At 52.9% G+C, this 22,784-nt stretch overlaps 1 protein-coding gene across 10 annotated transcripts in view; it reads left to right on the top strand.

Moving 5' to 3' along the window:
• Positions 1–22,784, top strand: part of LOC140426702 (roquin-1-like) — a 311,609-nt gene that overhangs the window by 266,804 nt on the left and 22,021 nt on the right. For all 10 annotated transcript variants that reach the window (XM_072511781.1, XM_072511789.1, XM_072511788.1 and 7 more), the window contains one exon: positions 19,547–19,691. In XM_072511781.1, the coding sequence (XP_072367882.1) occupies positions 19,547–19,691 (145 nt within the window). The remainder of the gene's footprint in view (positions 1–19,546; positions 19,692–22,784) is intronic.

The following is a 22,784-nucleotide window of genomic DNA, read 5'->3' as shown; positions in this document are numbered from 1 at the left end:
AGGTGTTGAGGGAGTTTATGAACCAGATGGGAGGAGTGGTCCCATGGAGGTTTGTCAGGCCGGGGCCAGGGAATTTTCTTTTTTTTCCCACGTCCATAAAGTCTACTCCCGGATAGACTTCGTCGTTATGAGCAGGGCACTAATCCCGAGGGTGGAGGGCACGGAGTATTCGGCCATAGCCATCACAGACCATGCCCTGCATTGGGTGGAGCTGGAGCTAGGGTAGGAGAGGGACCAGTGCCCGCTGTGGCACCTGGAGGTGGGCTTGCTGGCGGATGAGGTGAGCAGGCGGATCCGGGGGTACATTGAAAGAGGTTAACGATAATGGGGAGATGCAGGTGGGGTGGTCTGGGAGGCGGTGATTAGGGGAGAGCTAATCTCCACTACGGCCCACAAGGAGAAGAAGGAGAGGAGAGAGAGGGAGAGATTGGTGGGGGAGATTTTAAGGGTGGATAGGAGGTATGCAGAGGTCCCCGAGGAGGGACTACTCCAGGAGCGACGAAGCCTCCAGGCTGAGTTCGACCTGTTGACCACCAAGAAGGCAGAGGTGCAGTGGAGGAAAGTGCAAGGGGCGGTGTACGAGTACGGGGAGAAGGCTAGCCGGATGTTGCCACACCAGCTGCGGAAGCGGGAGGCAGCGAGGGAGATTGGGGGAGTTAGGGATAAAGGGGGGAACATGGTGCGGACTGCGGTGGGAATAAATGGGGTATTTAGAGACTTTTATGAGGGGCTGCATAGGTCTGAGCCCCTGACGGGGGATGGGGGGGATGCGTCGATTTTTGGATCGACTGAGGTTCCTGAGGGTGGAGGAGGAGCAGGTGGCTGGGCTTGGGACACCGGTAGGGCTGGAGGACCTGACTAAGGGGCTGGGGAGTATGCAGGCGGGGAAGGCACCGGGGCCAGATGGGTTCCCGGTGGAATTTTACCGGAAGTACATGGTCCTGCTGGGCCCTCTATTAGTGAGGACTTTCAATGAGACGATGTCCAGGGCGCTGATCTTGAAGCAGGACAAGGAACCATTACAGTGTGGGTCGTATAGGCCAATCTCTCACCTCAACGTGGATGCGAAGCTGTTCGCGAACGTGTTGGCTACCAGAATTGAGGACTGTGTCCCGGGGGTGATTCACGAGGACCAGACGGTTTTAAAAAATATATAGATATTTATTAAAGTTTTTTAACACAATTTTCCTCCCTTACAAACAATAATCCCCCCCCCCCCCCACCCTTCGTAACAAAAAAAAACGAGAAATCGCGCAGAGCAAGCAAGATATATACATGGCAAAATTATATATTTACACAGCTTTGTACACTGGCCCTCACCCGTACGTGCCAGTTTCCCCAACCCTTCATGTTATCTCTTGTTCATCCACCCTCCCAAGCAGTCCCCCCTTTCTCCCGCCCCCCCTCCCCCTCCCAAGGCTGCTGCTGCGGACTGACCTTCCTCTAGAGATAGTCTAGGAACGGTTGCCACCGCCTGTAGAACCCCTGCGCAGACCCTCTCAAGGCGAACTTAATCCTCTCCAACTTTATGAACCCAGCCATATCATTTATCCAGGCCTCCAGGATGGGGGGGGGGCTTCGCCTCCTTCCACATTAGCAAGATCCTTCGCCGGGCTACTAGGGATGCAAAGGCCAGAATGCCGGCCTCTTTCGCCTCCTGCACTCCCGGTTCGTCCACTACTCCAAATATTGCTAGCCCCCAGCTTGGCTTGACCCGGACTTTCACCACCTGAGATATTGCTCCCGCCACTCCTCTCCAGAACCCCTCCAGTGCCGGGCATGACCAACACATATGGACATGGTTCGCCGGACTCCCTGAACACCTTCCACATCTGTCCTCTACCCCAAAGAACCTACTCAACCTCGCCCCCGTCAAGTGCGCTCTGTGGACCACCTTAAATTGTATCAGGCTGAGCCTGGCACACGAGGAGGAGGAATTAACCCTACCTAGGGCATCAGCCCACAGACCGTCCTCGATCTCCTCCCCCAGCTCCTCCTCCCATTTACCCTTCAACTCTTCTACCAGCGCTTCCCCCTCTTCTTTCAACTCCTGGTGTATTTCCGACACCTTGCCCTCCCCGACCCATACACCCGAGATCACCCTATCTTGAACTTCTTGTGCCGGGAGCAACGGGAATTCCCTCACCTGTCGCCTCACAAAAGCCCTCACCAGGTTTTGTTGAGGGAAGGCAGCTGAATACCAATGTGCGGAGGCTCCTTAACGTAATCATGATGCCTGCAGTGGAGGGGGAGGCGGAGATGGTGGCAGCGATGGACGCGGAGAAGGCCCTCGATAGGGTGGAGTGGGGGTACCTCTGGGAAGTGTTGAGGAGGTTTGGGTTCGGGGAGGGGTTCATTAGTTGGGTTAGGCTACTTTACGAAGCCCCGGTGGCGAGTGTGGCCACGAATCGGAGGAGGTCGAAATACTTTCGGCTGTACCGGGGGACGAGGCAGGGGTGCCCCCTATCCCCCTTGCTATTTGCATTGGCAATTGAGCCTTTGGCTATGGCTCTAAGGGAATTCAGGAACTGGAGGGGGCTGGTCCGGGGGGCGGGGGGGGGGGGGGGGGGGGGGGGGGGGGGGACACAGGGTTTTGTTGTATGCCGATGACCTGTTACTGTATGTGGTGGACCCAGTGGGGGGGATGCCGGAGGTGATGCGGATCCTCAGGGAGTTTGGGGACTTTTCCGGGTACAAGCTCAACGTGGGGAAGAGTGAGCTCTTCGTGGTACACCCAGGGAACCAGGGAAGGGGGATAGACGAGCTTCCATTGAAGAGGGCGGAAAGGAGTTTTCGGTATCTGGGGATCCAGGTGGCCAGGAGTTGGGGGCCCCTACACATGCTCAACTTGACGAGGCTGGTGGAGCAGATGGAGGAGGAGTTTAAAAGGTGGGATATGCTGCCACTTTCCTTGGCGGATAGGGTACAGTCGGTGAAGATGACGGTGCTCCCGAGGTTCCTTTTTATATTCCAGTGCCTCCCCATCCTGATCCCTAAGGCCTTTTTTAAGCGGGTCAGAGGGAGCATCATGGGATTCGTATGGGCGAAAAAGACCCCGAGGTAGAGAAGGGTGTTTCTGGAGCGGAGTAGGGACAGAGGAGGGTTAGCGTTACCTAATCTGTGTGGGTATTACTGGGCTGCCAATGTGGCGATGATACGCAAGTGGGTAATGTAGGGGGAGGGGGTGGCGTGGAAGAGGCTGGAGATGGCATCCTGTGTGGGCACGAGTCTGGGAGCGCTGGTGACAGCACCGCTGCCGCTCCCGTCGACTAGGTGCACCATGCGTCCGGTGGTGGCGGCGACTTTGAAAATTTGGGGGCAGTGGAGGCGCCACAGGGATGAGGTAGAGGCTGCGGTTTGGTCCCCGATCCGGGAGAACTATCGGTTCGTCCCGGGGAGAATGGATGGAGGGTTCCTGAGCTGGGACAGCGCAGGAATTAGAAGGATGGGGAACCTGTTTTTAGATGGGACGTTTGCGAGCCTTGGGGCGCTGGATGAAAAATTTGGGATTCACACCCCCCCCCGTAAATGCCTTCAGGTACATGCAGGTAATGGCGTTTGTAAGACGGCAGGTGAGGGAGTTCCCGCTGCTTCCAGCACTCAGGATCCAGGATAGGGTGCTCCCGGGGGTGTGGGTTGGAGAGGGCAGGGTCTCGCCGATCTACCAGGAGATGCAGGAGGAGGAGGAGACCTCGATGGAGGAGCTAAATGAAATGAAATGATAATCGCTTATTGTCACAAGTAGGCTTCAATGAAGTTACTGTGAAAAGCCCGTAGTCGCCACATTCCGCCGCCTGTTCGGGGAGGCTGGTACGGGAATTGAACCGTGCTGCTGGCCTGCCTTGGTCTGCTTTAAAAGCCAGCGATTTAGCCCAGTGTGCTAAACCAGCCCCTGCAAGGGGTAAAAGGGGTAAACCAGCCCCTGTCAAGGGTAAATGGGAGGAGGAGCTTGAGGAGGAGATAAACGAGGGTACGTGGGCAGACGCCCTGGGTAGGGTTAATTCTTCCTCTTGCGCCAGGCTTAGCCTGATATAATTTAAGGTTCTTCACAGAGCTTATATGACAGGTGCGAGGCTGAGCAGGTTCTTTGGGGTGGAAGACAGGTGTGGGAGGTATTCGGGGAGCCCAGCAAGCCATACCCATATGTTCTGGGCGTACCCCGCGCTGGGTGGGTTCTGGAGGGGTATTGCGAGGACGGTGCCTAAGGTGGTGAACACCCGGGTTAAGCCGAGCTGGGGTTAGCACTATTTGGGGTATCGGACGAGCCGGGAGTGCAGGAGGCGAAAGAGGCCGGTATTCTGGCCTTTGGGTCCCTGGTAGCCCGGCGGAGAATCCTGCTCCAGTGGAAGGATGCGAGGACCCCGAGCGTGGAAGCCTGGATCAGCGACATGGCAGGGTTCATTAAATTGGAGAGGGTAAAATTTGCCTTGAGAGGGTCTGTGCAAGGGTTCTTCAGGCGGCGGCAACCGTTCCTAGACTTTCTAACGGAGCATTAGGAGGTGGTCAGCAGCAGCAACCCAGCAGGGGGGGGGGGGGGGGATGTACTTTGTGTTTTCTACTGTGTTTATTATTGCTTAATGGGGGGCTTGTATATTGGGGGAATTCATGATGTAGTTGTAAGATGTTTATTTATGTGTTCTTTGTTTTTCTTTTTTCTGTCGGGGGGGGGGGGGGGGGGGGGGTTTGTTGAAAATATGTAAAGATTTGAATAAAAATATTTCTTAAAAAAGACATTTATAATTTTTAACAACAATTTTCAAGAGGAAAAAAAACAACAAAACAATTAATACCCATCCAACCAACAACCAAACCCAGCCAACATGGCTTACATACACAGTTCCCCCGTCCCCCTTTCGCACTAACTATTTCCCCCTGCCTCCCTCGTTCCCTGAACAATTTTACCCAAAGAAGTCGATAAATGGCTGCCACCTTCGGGCGAACCCTAGTATCGATCCTCTCAGGGCGAACTTGATCTTCTCAAGCCTGAGAAACCCGGCCATGTCACTGACCCATACCCCTGATTTCGGGGGTTCCAAGTCCCTCCACAGCATTAAGATCCGTCTCCGGGCTACCAGAGAGGCAAAGGCCAAAACATCGGCCTCTCTCGCCCCCTTAACTCCCGGGTCTTCCGACACACCAAAAATTGCTACCTCTGGACTCAGAACCACCCATACCAAATCCCCTAAGTTTCAGACATGCCCAAAGCATGAGGACATGATTTGCGGGCCCTCCCGCACACCGTCCGCACCTATTCTCCACCCCTTCAAAGAACCTGCTCAAACGGGCCACGGTAATATGCGCCCTGTGGAACACCTTGAATTGTATCTGGCTAAACCTGGCACATGACGACGCGTACCTCCACTCAGGACATCCTCCCACAATCCCACCTCTAATTCCTTGCCCAACTCTTCCTCCCATTTTCGCTTTACCTCCCCGATCGGGGTTCCCTCCCATTCCATGAGCTCTTTATAAATTTCTGAGACCTTCCCCTCCCCGACTCCCGTTTTCAACACTACCTTGTCCTGTATCCCCTGGGGCGGTAGGTGCGGATAGGTCAAAACCTGGCTCCGTCCCTCACCTGCAGGTAGCGGAACCCATTTCCCCCCCGGGCAGCTCAAACTCCTCCTCCAAGCACGGAAAGCTGCTATCAATAAACAGCTCCCCAAAGCGCTCAATCCCAGCTCGCTGCTACCTCCGAAACCCCCTTTCCAGCTCCCTTGGTGCAAACAGGTGGTTGCCACAAATTGGTGCCCATACCGATGCCCCCTTCACTCCCATGTGCTTCTGTCACTGTCCCCACACCCTCAAAGCCGCCACTACCACCAGGCTTGTGGAGTACCGAGCCGGCGAGAACGGCAGAGGTGCCGTTACCAGTGCCCCCATAATCTCTCCAATCCCCCCCAGCGAGTCAGAAATATAAAAAAGGTCATCCGCATATAGCGAGACCCTGTGCTCCATCCCCCCACCCGCCCCCCAACCCCCAGTACCATCCCCTGCCAGTCCTTTGACGCTCTCAGCGCCATCATCAGTGGCTCTATAGCCAAGGCAAACAATAGTAGGGAAAGCGGGCATCCCTGCATCGTCCCCCGGTGCAGCCTAAAATAATCCAAGCTCACTCTGTTCATCCGCACGCTCGCCACCGGTGCCTGGTACAGCAACCGGACCCGGTCCACAAAACCCTGCCCAAACCTGAACCATCCCAGGACCTCCCACAGAAACTCCCACTCCACCCAATCAAAGGCCTTCTCTGCATCCATGGTGACCACCACCTCCACCTCCCTTCCCTTGGAGGCATCATAGTCACATTTAGCAGCCTTCTGATGTTAGCCGTCAACTGCCTCCCTTTTACAAACCCCGTCTGGTCCTCCCCTATCACCCCGGCACACAATCCTCTATACTCAGCTTGGCATCTACATTTAGAAGGGATATTGGCCTGTACGACCCGCATTGTTCCAGGTCCTTATCCCGCTTCAGGATGAGAGAAATAGAGGCCTGTGACATCGTTGGCGGGAGTACCCCTCGCTCCCTAGCCTCATTTAACGCCCTTACCAGCTAGGGCCCCAGCACTCCTGAAAACTTGTTTAAAATCTTTTTTTTATAAACATTTTATTCAGGTATTTATGGTTTTATAACAGTAACAGCAGAAACAATGCACATACAAATATAAACATAGTGCAAAAGCCATCTTCCTCCCTCACAGGACCCACCTTTACTAACCCCCCCACTCTAAACTAAACTAAACCCCCCCCCCCTTCTGCTGAAGGTTAATTTTCCCCAAAGTCGACGAACGGCTGTGCCACCTCTGGACGAACCCTAACATTGACCCTCTCAAGGCAAACTTGTTCTTCTCCAAACAGACAAAGCTAACCATATTGGTTAGCTATGTCTCCAACTTCAGGGACTTTGAGTCCCTCCAAGCTAATAGCATCCGTCTCCGGGCTACCAGGGAAGCAAAAGCCAGAACGTCTGCCTCTTTCTCCTCCTGGATTCCCGGGTCTTCCGACACTCCGAAAATCGCCACCTCTGGTTTTGGTGCCACCATTGTTTCTAAACCTTGGACATGACATCCGCAAACCCCTGCTAGAATCCCCTAAGCTTCGGGCATGTCCAGAACATATGGACATGGTTCGCTGGTCCTCCCGCACACCTTGCGCACCTGTCTTCTACCCCCAAAGAACCTGCTCATCCGGGTCACTGTCATGTGGGGCCGGTGAACGACCTTAAACTGTATCAGGCTGAGCCTGGCACATGTTGCGGACGCGTTGACGCTACTCAACGCGTCCGCCCAGAGACCATCCTCCATCTCTTCTCCTAACTCCTCTTCCCATTTTCATAGATTATCATAGAATTTACAGTGCAGAAGGAGGCCATTTGGCCCATCGTGTCTGCACCGGCTCTTGGAAAGAGCACCCTACCCAAGGTAAACACCTCCACCCTATCCCAATAACCTAGTAACCATCCCAACACTAAGGGCAATTTTGGACACGAAGGGCAATTTTATCATGGCCAATCCACCTAACCTGCACATCTTTGGACATTTGTGCTTCAGCTCCTCAGTCTGCGTTTCCTCTGACCCCATGAGTTCCTTGTAAATGTCTGAAATCCTCCCTTCTCCCACCCACATTCTGGAAACTACCCTGTCCTGTATCTCATTTGGCGGTAGGAGCGGGAAGGTTGAGACATTCCTGCATCGGAAGTCCTGCGCCTGTAGGTACCTAAACTCATTCCCTCCTGTCAATTCAAATTACTCCTCCAACTCCCTCAGGCTGGGAAAGCTCCCCTCCATAAACAGATCTCCCATCCTCTCGATCCCTAGTCTCTGCCATCCCCGGAACCCTCCATCTAGCCTCCCCGGGGCAAACCGGTGATTATTGCAGATTGGAGACCAGACCGATGCTCCTTCCGCTCCCACGTGTCTCCTCCATTGCCCCCAAACTCTCAGGGCCGTTACCACCATGGGGCTTGTGGCGTACCGTGCCATTCGTCGCCCAATAATAATTACAAAAGTTCGGCAGCGCCAGCCCCCCTTCTCTCCCCCCCCCCCCCCCCCCCGGCTCGGCTCCAGCATCCCCTTTTTTACTCGAGGGGTCTTACCCGCCCATACAAAGCCCAAGATCACCTTGTTGACCTGTTTAAAAAAGGACCGTGGAATAAAGATGGGGGGGACACTGAAACACAAACAGGAATCTCGGGATGACCGTCATTTTCACTGTCAGTACCCTCCCAGCTAGTGACAACGGGAGCACGTCCCACCTTCAGAAATCTTCCTTCATTTGGGCTACTAGTCGGGCCAGATTTAACTTGAGCAGCCGTTCCCATTCCTGCGCCACCTGGATGCCTAGGTACTGAAAGCTTCCCCTACCACTCTAAACGGCAGCTCCCCCCATTCGCCTCTCCTGCCCCCTTGGCTGGATCGCGAACATCTCGCTTTTCCCCATGTTCAATTTATAACCCGCAAACCGGCCAAAATCCCCATAATTTCATCCATCCCTTCTAGTGGGTCTGAAACATATAGGAGCAGATATAGTGCGACTCAGTATTCCATCCCTCCCCGAACCAGCCCCTTGAGGCTCTCAATGCCAGCGGCTCTACGGCCAGCGCAAACAGCAGTGGGGAGAGGGGGAATCCCTGCCTCGTCCCCCGGTGCAGCCTAAAGTAGTCCGATGTTAACCTGTTCGTCCGTAGGCTCGCCACGGGAGCCTGATACAGTAGTCTGATCCAGTCGATAAAGCCTCATCCAAATCCAAACCGCCCCAGCACCTGCCACAGATATTCCAATTCCAACTGATCAAATGCCTTCTCTGCGTCCATTGCGACCACTACCTCCACGTCCCTACCCTCTGGGGGCATCATGATCATATTCAGCAACCTTCTTACGTTGGCCGCCAACTGCCTACCCTTAACGAATCCCGTCTGGTCCTCCACAATCACGTCCGGAACGCAGTCTTCAGGACAAGAGTTTGGCCAACAGTTTGGCGTCTACATTTAATAGGCAGATCGGTCTGTAGGACCCGCACAGCTCTGGGTCCTTATCCCCCTTCAGGGTCAATGAGATAGTGGCCTGTGACATCAAACAAAGAACAAAGAAAAGTACAGCACAGGAACAGGCCCTTTGGCCCTCCAAGCCCCTGCCGACCATGCTGCCCGACTAAACTACCATCTTCTACACTTCCTGTGTCCGTATCCCTCTATTCCCATCCTATTTGTGTATTTGTTAAGATGCCCCTTAAATGTCACTATCGTCCCTGCTTCCACCACCTCCTCCGGTAGCGAGTTCCAGGCACCCACTACCCTCTGTGTATAAAAAAAAAAAAAAAAACCTTGCCTCGTACATCTACTCTAAACCTTGCCCCTCGCACCTTAAACCTATGCCCCCTAGTAATTGACCCCTCTACCCTGGGGAAAAGCCTATGACTATCCACTCTGTCTATGCCCCTCATAATTTTGTAGACCTCTATCAGGTCGCCCCTCAACCTCCGTCGTTCCAGTGAGAACAAACCAAGTTTATTCAACCGCTCCTCATAGCTAATGCCCTCCATACCAGGTAACATTCTGGTAAATCTCTTCTGCACCCTCTCTAAAGCCTCCACATCCTTCTGGTAGTGTGGCGACCAGAATTGAACACTATACTCCAAGTGTGGCCTAACTAAGGTTCTATACAGCTGCACCATGACTTGCCAATTCTTATATTCAATGCCCCGGCCAATGAAGGCAAGCATGCCGTATGCCTTCTCCACCTGTGTTGCCCCTTTCAGTGACCTGTGTACCTGTACTCCTAGATCTCCCTGACTTTCAATACTCTTGAAGGTTCTACCATTCACTGTATATTCCCTACCTGCATTAGACCTTCCAAAATGCATTACCTCACATTTGTCCGGATTAAACTCCATCTGCCATCTCTCCGCCCAAGTCACCAAACAATCTAAATCCTGCTGTATCCCCTGACAGTCCTCATCGCTATCCGCAATTCCACCAACCTTTGTGTCGTCTGCAAACTTACTAATCAGACCAGTTACATTTTCCTCCAAATCATTTATATATACTACAAACAGCAAAGGTCCCAGCACTGATCCCTGCGGAACACCACTAGTCACAGCCCTCCAATTAGAAAAGCACCCTTCCATTGCTACTCTGCCTTCTATGACCTAGCCAGTTCTGTATCCACCTTGCCAGTTTATCCCTGATCCCGTGTGACTTCGCCTTTTGTACTAGTCTACCATGAGGGACCTTGTCAAAGGCCTTACTGAAGTCCATATAGACAACATGCACTGCCCTACCTGCATCAATCATCTATGTGACCTCTTCGAAAAACTCTTATCAAGTTAGTGAGACACAACCTCCCCTTCACAAAACCATGCTGCTTCTCACAAATACGCCCATTTGCTTCCAAATGAGAGTAGATCCTGTCTCGAAGAATTATCTCCAGTAATTTCCCAATCACTGACGTAAGGCTCACCGGCCTGTAGTTCCCTGGATTATCCTTGCTACCCTTCTTAAACAGAGGAACAACATTGGCTATTCTCCAGTCCTCCGGGACATCACCTGAAGACAGTGAGGATCCAAAGATTTCTGTCAAGGCCTCAGCAATTTCCTCTCTAGCCTCCTTCAGTATTCTGGGGTAGATCCCATCAGGCCCTGGGGACTTATCTACCTTAATATTTTTCAAGACACCCAACACCTCGTCGTTTTGGATCTCAATGTGACCCAGCCTATCTACACACCCTTCTCCAGACTCAACATCTACCAATTCCTTCTCTTTGGTGAATACTGATGCGCAAAGTATTCATTTAGTACCTCACCCATTTCCTCTGGCTCCACACATAGATTCCCTTGCCTATCCTTCAGTGGGCCAACCCTTTCCCTGGCTACCCTCTTGCTTTTTATGTACGTGTAAAAAGCCTTGGGATTTTCCTTAACCCTATTTGCCAATGACTTTTCGTGACCCCTTCTAGCCCTCTTGACTCCTTGCTTAAGTTCCTTCCTACTTTTCTTATATTCCACACAGGCTTCGCCTGTTCCCAGCCTTTTAGCCCTGACAAATGCCTCCTTTTTCTTTTTGACGAGGCCTACAATGTCTCTCGTTATCCAAGGTTCCTGACAATTGCCGTATTTATCCTTCTTCCTCACAGGAACATGCTGGTCCTGAATTCCTTTCAACTGACACTTGAAAGCCTCCCACATGTCAGATGTTGATTTACCCTCAAACATCCGCCCCAATCTAGGTTCTTCAGTTCCCGCCTAATATTGTTATAATTAGTCTTCCCCCAATTTAGCACATTCACCCTAGGACCACTCTTATCCTTGTCCACCAGCACTTTAAAACTTACTGAATTGTGGTCACTGTTCCCAAAATGCTCCCCTACTGAAACTTCTACCACCTGGCCGGGCTCATTCCCCAATACCAGGTCCAGTACCGCCCCTTCCCTAGTTGGACTGTCTACATATTGTTTTAAGAAGCCCTCCTGGATGTTCATTACAAACTCTGCCCCGTCTAAGCCCCTGGCACTAAGTGAGTCCCAGTCAATATTGGGGAAGTTGTAGTCTCCCATCACAACTGTTGTTTCTACTCTTTTCCAAAATCTGTCTACCTATCTGCTGCTCTATCTCCCGCTGGCTGTTGGGAGGCCTGTAGTAAACCCCCAACATTGTGACTGGACCCTTCTTATTCCTGATCTCTACTCACATAGCCTCACTGCCCTCTGAGGTGTCCTCTCGTAGTACAGCTGTGATATTCTCCCCAACCAGTAGCGCAACTCCGCCACCCGTTTTGCATCCCCCTCTATCCCGCCTGAAACATCTAAATCCTGGAACGTTTAGCTGCCAATCCTGCCCTTACCTCAACCAGGTCTCTGTAACGGCAACAACATCATAGTTCCAAGTACTAATCCAAGCTCTAAGTTCACCTGCCTTACCCGTAATACTTCTTGCATTAAAACATATGCACTTCAGGCCACCAGACCCGCTGTGTTCAGCAACTTCTCCCTGTCTGCTCTGCCTCAGAGCCATACTGGCCCTATTCCCTAGTTCTCCCTCAATGCTCCCACCTTCTGACCTATTGCTCCCGTGCCCACCCCCCTGCCATACTAGTTTAAACCCTCCCGTGTTACACTAGCAAACCTCGCTGCCAGGATATTTGTTGCCTCTCCAGTTTAGAGGCAACCCGTCCTTCTTATACAGGTCACACCTGCCCCGGATGAGCTCCCAGTGGTCCAGATAACGGAAACCCTCCCTCCCACACAAGCTGTTTAGCCACGTGTTTAGCTGCTCTATCTTCCTATTTCTAGCCTCACTGGCACGTGGCACAGGGGGTAATCCCGAGATTACAATCCACCAGGGAGGCAACATACCATCCTGGAGTCTCTTTTCACGTCCACAGAAGCGCCTATCTGTGCCCCTGACTTTCGAGTCCCCTATGACTATTGCTCTTCTGCGCTTTGACCCTCCCTTCTGACCATCAGAGCCAGCCGTGGTGCTACTGCTCTGGCTGCTGCTGTTTTCCCCTGATAGGCTATCCCCCCCGACAGTATCCAAAGGGGTATACCTGTTCGAGAGGGGGACAACCACAGGGGATTCCTGCACTGACTGCCTGCCCTTTCTGGTGGTCACCCGTTTCTCTGCCTGCACCTTGGGTGTGACCACATTTATATAACTGCTATATCCAACATCGTCGGGGGAAGCACCCCTCTCTCCCTTACCTCATTAAATGTCCTCATCAACAGCGACCCCAGTATCCCAGAAAACCTTTTATAAAACTCCACTGGGTACCCGTCCAGCCCCGGGGCTTTACCCGACTGCATGGCCTTCAGCCCTTCTGCTATTTCCTCCAACCCGATCGGGGCCCCCAGCCCTTCTACCAACCCCTTGTCCACCTTCGGGAACGTCAGCCCTCCTAAGAATTGCCTCATCCCCTCGGACCCAGCTGGGGGTTCCGACTCATATAACCTGCTGTAAAACTACTTAAACGCCTCATTAACCACGGCTGAATCTCCGACCAGGTTCCCATCCCCGTCCCTTTCCCAATTTCCCTGGCTGCCTCCCTCTTTCTAAGCTGGTGCGCAAGCATTCTGCTGGCCTTCTCTCCATATTCATAAATCGCCCCCCTCGCCTTCCTCAGCTGCTCCACCGCCTTCCCTGTAGTTAACAAGCCAAACTCCGCCTGTAGCCTCCGTCATTTCCTTAAAAGCCCTGCCTCTGGGGTCTCCGCATAACTCTTGTCGACCTGTAGTATTTCCCTTATCAATTGGTCGGTTTCTGCTCTGTGTGCCTTCTCCCTGTGGGCCCGTATCGAGATCAGCTCCCCTCTAACTAGCGCCTCCCAGACCATTGCAGCCGAGACTGCCCCTGTGTCATTAACTTCCAGGTAGCTCTGGATACATTTCCTCAGCCGCCCAAACACCTCATCCACTAAAAGTCCAACATCCAGTCTCCAGTGCGTGCGTTGGCCACCCTCCTTGCTCACCTGTAGGGCAACCCACTGCCTTGAGCTCGACCGGTCTAGCCCTGGGTCAATGACTGCGTTAAAGTCCCCCCCCCCCCCCCATTTGCTGCATAAAGCCCTTTAGCTCCTTTGCCATTGTTGGCACCCTGCCTGTCCTTGAGCTCGACCGGTCTAGCCCTGGGTGAATGACTGCGTTAAAGTGTGTGTGTGTGTGTCCCCTCTCTCCCCCCAATGACCAACTTGTGCGAATCCAGGTCCGGGATCTCCCCAACATCCTCTTTATGAACTCCACATCATCCCAATTTGGCGGGTACACATTCACGAGTACCACCAGCAGCCCCTCCAGCTTCCCACTAACCATAATGTAACAGCCTCCCACATCTGCAACTATTCTTCCCGCCTCAAATGACACTCGCTTGTTAATCAGGATTGCGACCCCTCCAGTCTTAGAATCCAGCCCCGAGTGAAAATTCTGACCCATCCCCTCCTTAATCTAATCTGATCAGTTACTCTAAGGTGCATCTCCTGTAACATTGCCACGTCCGCCTTCAGTCCCCTCAAATGCCCGAACACGCGTGCCCTCTTAACCGGCCCATTTAGCCCTCTTGCGTTCCATCTGATCAGCCTGGTTGGGGGGGCTTCTTTCTCCCCCTCCCACCGATTAGCCATCAACTTTCTTGGGCCAGTCTCCAGCCCACGCCTCTGCAGGCCCGACCCCAGGCAGCCTCTGCCCCTGACCTCCTTTTTGCCCCACAGCAAAAGGCCCTCCCCATCAGCAGAACATTTCTCTTCTCTCCCCCCCCCCCCCCCCCCCCCCCTAGTAACAGCACTATGCAAACCACCCCCTTCAACAAGCATAACATCTGCTCATCCCCCACTGCGCTTCCGTGAGCTAGCCCACCCAGCTAGCTTGGTGACCCCCACCCATGGCGCCAGACATTTTCCCACCTATTGTTCCCTGCCCTCCCCCCTGCTCAGACACACACATGCAAAAAAAACAATCCCAACCCAATTGCCTGAAAGAAACACCAAAAAATCAAACAGAAGACCCAACACCTAACATTCACACCTCCATCCCACATCAATGCAAATGCAAACTTTAACTCACGCAGCTCTGCAACAGGCCCCAAATCAATACAGAAGGCATTACAAATAATGTCCAAAAAACAAGAAACATTTTTAACATGAGCGCTGCGCAAAGTTCAAAGACCTTAGTCTGCTACCAGCCCTTTCCTTCTAGCGAAGTCCATCGCTTCCTCGGGCGACTCAAAGTAAAAATGTTGCTCCTCATACGTGACCCAAAGAGGGGCCGGATACAGCAGTCCAAATTTAACCTTTTTCTGGAAAAGAGTCGACTTTATTTGGTTGAACCCTGCTCTTCTCCTGGCCACATCCGCACTCAGATTCTGGTATACACGCATGATGCTGTTCTCCCACTTACAGCTCCATAAGGGGGTGGGGGTGGTTTCCCCCCCCCCCCCCACTCGCGGCTTCCTCGCGTGGGGGTCCCCCACACGCGGCTTCCTCGCGAGAGTTCTGTGAGTCCTGTCCATCTCCAAGGGTCAGGAGAACGTCCCATCCCCCAGTAACTTCTCGAACATGCCCGCTATGTATGCCCCAGCGTCCGCTTCTTCGGACCCTTCCGGGAGACCATCGATTCTCAAGTTCTGCCGGCGGTAGCAATTCTCTAGGTCCTCCTCCTTCTGCAGGAGCCTTTTCTGCTGGTCTCTCCAACTCCACTGCTGTTTGGTGTTCCTCCTGCTCAGTCAGTGCCTTCTCCACTTTCTGGATAGCTCGATCTTGAACATCCAGTCTAAGTTCCAGCCGCTCAGTCGATTCCTTAATCGGGTCCAAGCATTCCTGTTTCTGCTTGGCGAAGCCCTCCTGTATGAACTGCATCAGCTGCTCCGTCGACCACTGAGTCGTCGAGCCAGGACTCCGGTCGTCCGCCATGCTTTCTCCCGCTGCAGTCTCAGCCCAAGCCTTCTCTGTTCGCCGCCTACTTCCTTTGCGAGCACTTCTGGTCCGCCTCTCCATACACTGATGTAGGATTCCTCTTCACAATTGCCTCCATCAATTTTCCGAATCAAATCCGACAAAAACTCGGGGGGAAAGGTCCAACGGTCCGATCCGAGCAGGAGCCACCAAATGTGCGACCTACTCCTTCATAGCTGCCAACGGAAGTCTTCCTGAAAACGTTTTCTAAAACTCCACTGGGTACCCATCCGGACCAGGGGCCTTTCCCAACTGCATCGCCTCCAGCCCCTCCACCACTTCAAACAACCCAATTGGGGCCCCTAGGCCCTCCACCAGCTCTTCCTCCACCCTTGGAAACTCCAGACCCTCCAAAAACCGCCTCATCCCCTCCATCCCGGCTGGGGGTTCCGACTCGTATTACCTGCTGTAAAATTCCCTAAATACCCCGTTCACCCCCATCGGGTCCAAGATCGTATTCCCCCCTCTGTCCTGCACTTTCCCAATCTTCCTCGCCGCCTCCCATTTTCCTGAGCTGGTGTGCTAGCATCCTAATAGCCTTCACCCCATATTCATACACCGGCCCTCTCGCCTTTCTCAATTACACCACCGCCTTCCCTGTAGACAGCAACACAAACTCCATCTGCAGCCTCTGCCACTCTTCAACAACCCAGCCTCCGGGGCCTCCGAGTACCTCCTGTCTACCTGGAGTATCTCCCTAATTAATCCATCCATCTCTGTCTGCTCCACCTTCTCCCTGTGTGCCCGTATCGAGATAAACACCCCTCTCGCCACTGCCTTCTACACCTCCCAAACCGTAGCTGGCAAGAATTCCCCCGTACTGTTTATCTCCACATATCTCCGAATGGCCTCCCTCAACCGCACACGCACCTCCTACTCCGCTAATAGTCCTACATCTAACCTCCAATGTGGGCACTGGCCCCCCCGCCTTACTCACCCATAAGTCCACCCAGTGAGGGGCATGATCCAACACTACAATCGCCGAGTACTCTGCATCCACCACCCCTGCCAACAATGTCCTATCCATAACGAAAAAGTTACTCCGGGAGTACACTTTGTGTACATGGGAAAGAATTTGTACTCTTTCGTTCTCGGCCGCCCAAACCTGCACGGATCTACCCCTCCCATCTGTTCCATAAACCCCTTTAGTTCCTATGCAGCCGCTGACGCCCTCCCTGTCCTTGAACTCGACTGATCCAGCCTTGGATCCATAACCGTATTAAAGTCCGCCCCCCCCCCCCCCATAATCAGCCAATGCGAGCCCAGATCCGGGATCTTCCCCAATACCTGCCTCATGAACTCTACGTCGTCCCAGTTCAGTGCATAAATGTTAACTGTCATCCCCTCCAACTTCCCCGTCCTACCCATTCCTTCCTCAGCCTAGTCTGATCCACTACCCTCAGGTGTGTCTCCTGTATCATTGCCATGTCTGCCTTTAAGCTTTTCAGATGTGCAAACACACGGGCCCTCTTGACTGGTCAATTCAGCCCCCTCTCAATCCATGTGATCCCCCACTCCGATTATCCATAGCCTTTCCTGGGCATGCCTCCAGCCGTGGTCCCACAACTCCTCAGGCCCGCCCTCGGGCGCCCACCGTCATTGACCCTCACTATGTCACCTTCAACAGTCCCTCCTCTATCAGCAGACATCCCCCCCCCCCCCCCCCCCCCCCCCCCCCACTGCATTTCCGTGAGCTAGCCCGCCCAGCTAGCCTCGTTGCCCCCACCCATGGCGCATGGCATTCCCTCCCCCCTGCTCAACCATCCTTCTAGTGCCAACTCTACAATCCCCACCCAACACATGGAAAAGAGCAACCCACCATCCCCCCCATCAAAAATAAACAAACCCAAAGCAGAGCAACGGCCCCAAGTACAGTGCAAACGTGATTCCTACAAACCAGAAGAACATCAAGATAGGAACATCCCCTCCAGAGTTTAATGTCCTCATTCTCCTGCCAGTCCATTGACTCTAATACATTCCATCGCCTCCTCTGGCGACCCAAAGTAGAGTTCCGGGCCTTTGTACGTTTCCCACAGATGCGCTGAGTATAACATGCCCTTAAAGAAGGTTATCTTCACGTTATTGAAGCTTGCCCTCCTTTTGGCCAGCTCTGCACCCGGGTCCTGATATACGCACTAGACGACCGGAGTCCTGGCTCAACGACTCAGTGGTCGACAGAGCAGCTGATGCAGTTCATACAGGAAGGCTTCCTTCCCAAGTGCAGAGCCTTGTCTGCCTGGCCCACCTCAAAATCCGTTCCTTATCCAGGAACCGGTGCAGTCGCACCATCATCGTCCTCGGTGGCTCATTTCCTTGCAGCTTCCTCATAAGCGCCCTCTGCGCCCGGTCCACCTCCAAGGGCTGAGCAAACACTCCTTCACCTAGCAGCTTCTCGAACATCCATGCCACATATGAAGCGGTCTGCTTCCTCACTGCCCTCCGGCAGACCCACAATCCTCAAGTTCTGCCTGAGTGATCTATTCTCCAAGTCCTCCACCTTGTCCTGCAGCCTCCTCTGTTGATCTCTCATCAACCCCATCTCCGCAGCCATCGAGGCAAGTTGCTCCTCGTGCTCCCCCATCGCTTCCTCCACCTTTCGACCGCCTGGCCCTGGGCCTCTAACATCATCTCCATGCAGTCAATCCTCGCCATTATTGAATCCATCATCCTGGCCAGGTCCTCCCAAGTTCTCCTTCCTCTGCTGGGCAAACGTCTCGCGGAGGAAGCTCAATAACTGATCCGTCGACCACTGGGCCGGCAAGCTCGGACCCTGACCCTCTGCACAGGCTCCACACCAACTTTCAACCATTGTTGTCTCCTTTTTCAACCACTTCTGATCCACAAATCCATGCAACAGTGGGATACTCTCTTCTTCCACCCCTCCTGCACCTTTTACAAACACTCAGCTCCACCGTTAGCCGGGGGAAAGGTCCAAAAAAGTCACAAACGGGAGCCACCAAATGTGCGACCACTCACTTCATTGTCGCCTCCACCAGTCCCAATAGAAGGATAAATTATGAGGTTAGATGCAGATAAGTAGCAGAAAGCTCGTGTGCAGTATAAACCCTAGCTTAGATTGGTTTTGATGAATGACCTGTTTGCATCTGTAAATGAAGCACGATGTGATGCTTTAAACAGGTGGATATTTCCTTCACATCAGAAGGAATTGTGTTGGGCAGTATCCCTACCAGTGTGTGCACATCTAAGTTGGGATGCAGAATCTAAAACCTGGCAATCACAACACGGCATGTTTCTCACTGCCAGCAAAACTTCAGGAAAGCAGGAACTTTCAAACTGTCCCCAGTGAGAGTCAGCACCTTCAGGAGAGGAGTGGATTCCATGGAACTGTACCCCTATGAGATTCAGCACCTTCAGGAGACGAATGGGGATAGGGCGGCGCAATGGTTAACACTGCTCCCTCATGACACCGAGGACCTGGGTTCGATCCTGACCCCGGGTCACTGTCCGTGTGGAGTTTGCACATTCTCCCCGTGTCTGCGTGAGTCTCACCCCCACAACCCAAAGATGTGAACTTAGTGGATTGGCCACGCTAAATTGCCCATTAATTGGAAAAATTAAATAATAAAAAAAGAGGAATGGGGTCCATGGAACTGTACCCCAGTGAGAGTCAGCTGCTTCAGGAGAGATGGGAGTGGGGTCCATGGGAACTGTATCCCAGTGAGAGTCAGCACCTTCAGGACAGAAGGGGAGTGGGTCCATGGAACTGTACCCCAGTGAGAGTCAGCAGCTTCAGGAGAGATGGGAGTGGGGTCCATGGGAACTGTATCCCAGTGAGAGTCAGCACCTTCAGGACAGAAAGGGAGTGGGTCCATGGAACTGTACCCCTGCGAGAGTCAGCAGCTTCAGGAGAGGAAGGGAGTGGGGTCCATGGGAACTGTATCCCAGTGAAAATCAGTACCTTCAGGAGAGGAGGGGAGTGGAGGTCTGTGGAACTGACCCCCAGTGAGAGCCAGCATCTTCAGGAGGGGAGTGGGGTCCATGGCACTGTATCCCAGTGAGAATTGGCACCTTCAGGAGAGATGGGAGAAAATGGCATTGTGTTTTAAATGCACAGATGTTTACTTAGTAATGAATGTTTTTACCACACTCCAGAGAGAGACTGAGCATGCAGGAAATCGCTGCCTCAGGAAAGCACCCCCCTCCCCAAATGCCTCCGACCGACAGGGAGCAACTGAGGATGGAGCTGCAACAAGTTAACCAGCAGATCAACCAACAGAACCAGCTCCGAGGAATCGAGGTATCTACATAACTCTGACCCCCAGACTGCCTGTCATGTCCGAATGAGAAATTAGGCTGAGGGGGTAAGGCAGTTGGACAGATAGGCTTTGAAATAAAGAGAGTCAGGTAAACCTGGAGGAGGGTAAGACTTTCACCCCAAGGAGAGGGGAAGGGAGTAACGGAGGAGAAGGAAAGGGATTAACATGGAGGACAGGGGAATGGGTTAACAGATAGGCTAGGGGAAGGGGTTAAGATGGAGGATAGGGGAAGGGGTTAACAAGGAGGAGCGAGGAAGAGGTTAACAGGAAGGAGAAGGGAAGGGGTTAACAGGAAGGAGAAGGGAAGGGGTTAACAGGAAGGAGAAGGGAAGGGGTTAACAGGAAGGAGAAGGGAAGGGGTTAACAGGGAGGAGAAGGAAAGGGGTTAACGGGTAGGACAGTGGAAGGGGTTAACAGGGAGGACAGGGGAAGGGGTTAACGGGAAGGGGTTAACAGGAAGGAGAAGGGAAGGGGTTAACAGGAAGGAGAAGGGAAGGGGTTAACAGGAAGGAGAAGGGAAGGGGTTAACAGGAAGGAGAAGGAAAGGGGTTAACAGGGAGGAGAAGGAAAGGGGTTAACGGGTAGGACAGTGGAAGGGGCTAACAGGGAGGACAGGGGAAGGGGTTAACAGGGAGGTCAGGAGAAGGGGTTAACAGGGAGGACAGGGGAAGGGGTTAACATGGAGGAGCGAGGAAGAGGTTAACAGGAAGGAGAAGGGAAGGGGTGAACAGGAAGGAGAAGGGAATGGGTTAACAGGGAGGAGGGGGAAGGGATGAACAGGAAGGAGACGGGAGGGGTTAACAGGGAGGACAGGCGAAGGGGTTAACATGGAGGACAGGGGAAGGGGTTAACAGGGAGGAGAGGGGAGGGGATTAACAGGGAGGAGAGGGATGGGGAAGCGGTTAACAGGGAGGGGAAGCGGTTAACCGGGAGGAGAGGGGAAGGGGCTAACAGGCAGGAGAGGGGAAGGGGTTAACAGGCAGGAGAGGGGAAGGGGTTAACAGGCAGGAGAGAGAGAAGGGGTTAACATGCAGGAGAGGGGAAGGGGTTAACGGAGGAGGGGGGAAGGGGTTAACAGGAGAAGGGAAAGGGGTTAACAGAGGAGAAGGGAATGGGATTAACAGGGAGGAGAGGCAAATGAGTTAACAGTGATGAGGGTAAGTTGTTAACGGAGAAGAGGCAAAGGGATTACATGGAAGAGAAGGGAAGGGTTAACAGCGGGGAAAGGGGAAGGGGTTTTCAGGGAGGAGAAGGGAAGAGGCTAACAGGGAGGAGAGGGAAGGGGTCAAAATGGAGGAGAGGGTTTACATGGAACAGAAGGGAAGGGGTTAACAGCTTGGAGAGGGGAAGTGGTTAACGGAGGAGAGGGGAAGGGGCTAACGGGGAGAAGAGGGGAAGGGGTTAACAGGTAGGAGAGGGAAATGGGTTAACAGGGAGGAGAGGAAAAAGGGGTTAGCGGAGGAGAGGAAAAATGATTAACGGAGGAGAGAAAAAAGGGTAACACACAGGAGACGGGAAGGGGTTAACGGAGGCGAGGGAAAGGTGTTAATAGGGAGGAGAAGGGAAGAGGTTAACAGGGAGGAGAGAAAAAAGGGTTAACGGAGGAGAGGAAAAAGGGTTAACTTACAGGCGAGGGGAAGGGGTTAACAGGGAGGAGAGGGAAAAAGGGTTAACACGGAAGAGATGAGAAGGGATTAACGGAAGAGAGGGAAGGGATTAACAGGGAGGAGAGAGAAATGGGGTTAACAGAAGGAGAGGGAATGGGGTTAACAGGGAGGAGAGGGGAATGGGGTTAACAGGGAGGAGAAGTGAAGGGGTGAATAGGGAGGAGAGAGAAATGGGGTTGACAGAAGGAGAGGGAAAGGGGTTAACAGAAGGAGAGGGAAAGGGGTTAACAGGGAGGAGAAATGAAAGGGTTAATAGGGAGGAGCGAGAAATGGGGTTAACAGAAGGAGAGGGAAAGGGGTTAACGGAGGAGAGGGAATGGGGTTAATAGGGAGGAGAGAGAAATGGGGTTAACAGGGAGGAGAAGTGAAGGGGTTAATAGGGAGGAGAGAGAAATGGGGTTAACAGGGAGGAGAAGTGAAGGGGTTAACCAGGAGGGAAAGGAAAGGAGTTAACAGGAAGGATTTAAATTCCTGGATAGAGGATTGGCTGACTGGCAGAAGGCAGAGAGTGGGTAGAAAGGGGTCTTTTGACTAGTTGTGTTCCGCAGCGGTCAGTGTTGGGACACAAATATTCACAATATACATTAACAATCTGGAAGTGGGAACGGAGGGCATTGTTGCTGAGTTTGCAAATGATACAAAGATATGGGGCTGGATTCTTCATTGCGTCGGCAGGCCGGGTGTTTCCTGACGACATTGGGCTGCCCACAAAGGGAAACCACATTGGCGGCTGATCCCGGGGGCATGCCGCACCAGAAATCTGGTGCAGCGGGAAGGAGAATCCCGCCCATGTAGAAGGACAGGTTGTGTTGAGGAAGCAGGGAGGCTGCAGAAGGACTTGGACAGGCTGGGTAAGTCGACAAAGAAGTGGCAGATGGAATACAATGTGTAAAAGTGTGAGGTTATGCACTTTGGTAGGAAGAATAGAGGTATAGCCTATTTTCTAAATGGAGAAAGGTTTCGGAAATCAAAAGCACAAAGGGACATGGGATTCCTAGTTCAGGATTCTCTTAAGGTTAACTTGCAGGTGCAGTTGGCAGTTAGGAAGGCAAATGCAATGTTGGCATTCATATCGAGAGGGCTAGAATACAAGACCAGGAATGTACTTCTGACGCTGTATAATGCTCTGGTCAGACCCCATTTAGAGTATTGTGAGCCGTTTTGGATCCTGTATCTAAGGAAGGATGTGCTGGCCTTGGAGGGGGTCCAAAGGAGGTTCACAAGAATGATTCCTGGAATGAAGAGCTTGTTGTATGAGCGGTTGAGGACTCTGGGCCTGTACTTGATGTTTAGAAGGATGAGGGGGGATCTTCTTGAAATGTACAGGATACTGAGGCCTGGATAGAGTGGACGTGGAGAAAATGTTTCCACTTGTAGGAAAAACTAGAACCTGAGGGCACAGCCTCA

The sequence above is a fragment of the Scyliorhinus torazame genome, chromosome 7, assembly GCF_047496885.1.
Source record: "Scyliorhinus torazame isolate Kashiwa2021f chromosome 7, sScyTor2.1, whole genome shotgun sequence".
Classification (NCBI taxonomy): domain Eukaryota; kingdom Metazoa; phylum Chordata; class Chondrichthyes; order Carcharhiniformes; family Scyliorhinidae; genus Scyliorhinus; species Scyliorhinus torazame.
This window is presented reverse-complemented; position numbering and strand designations above follow the sequence as displayed.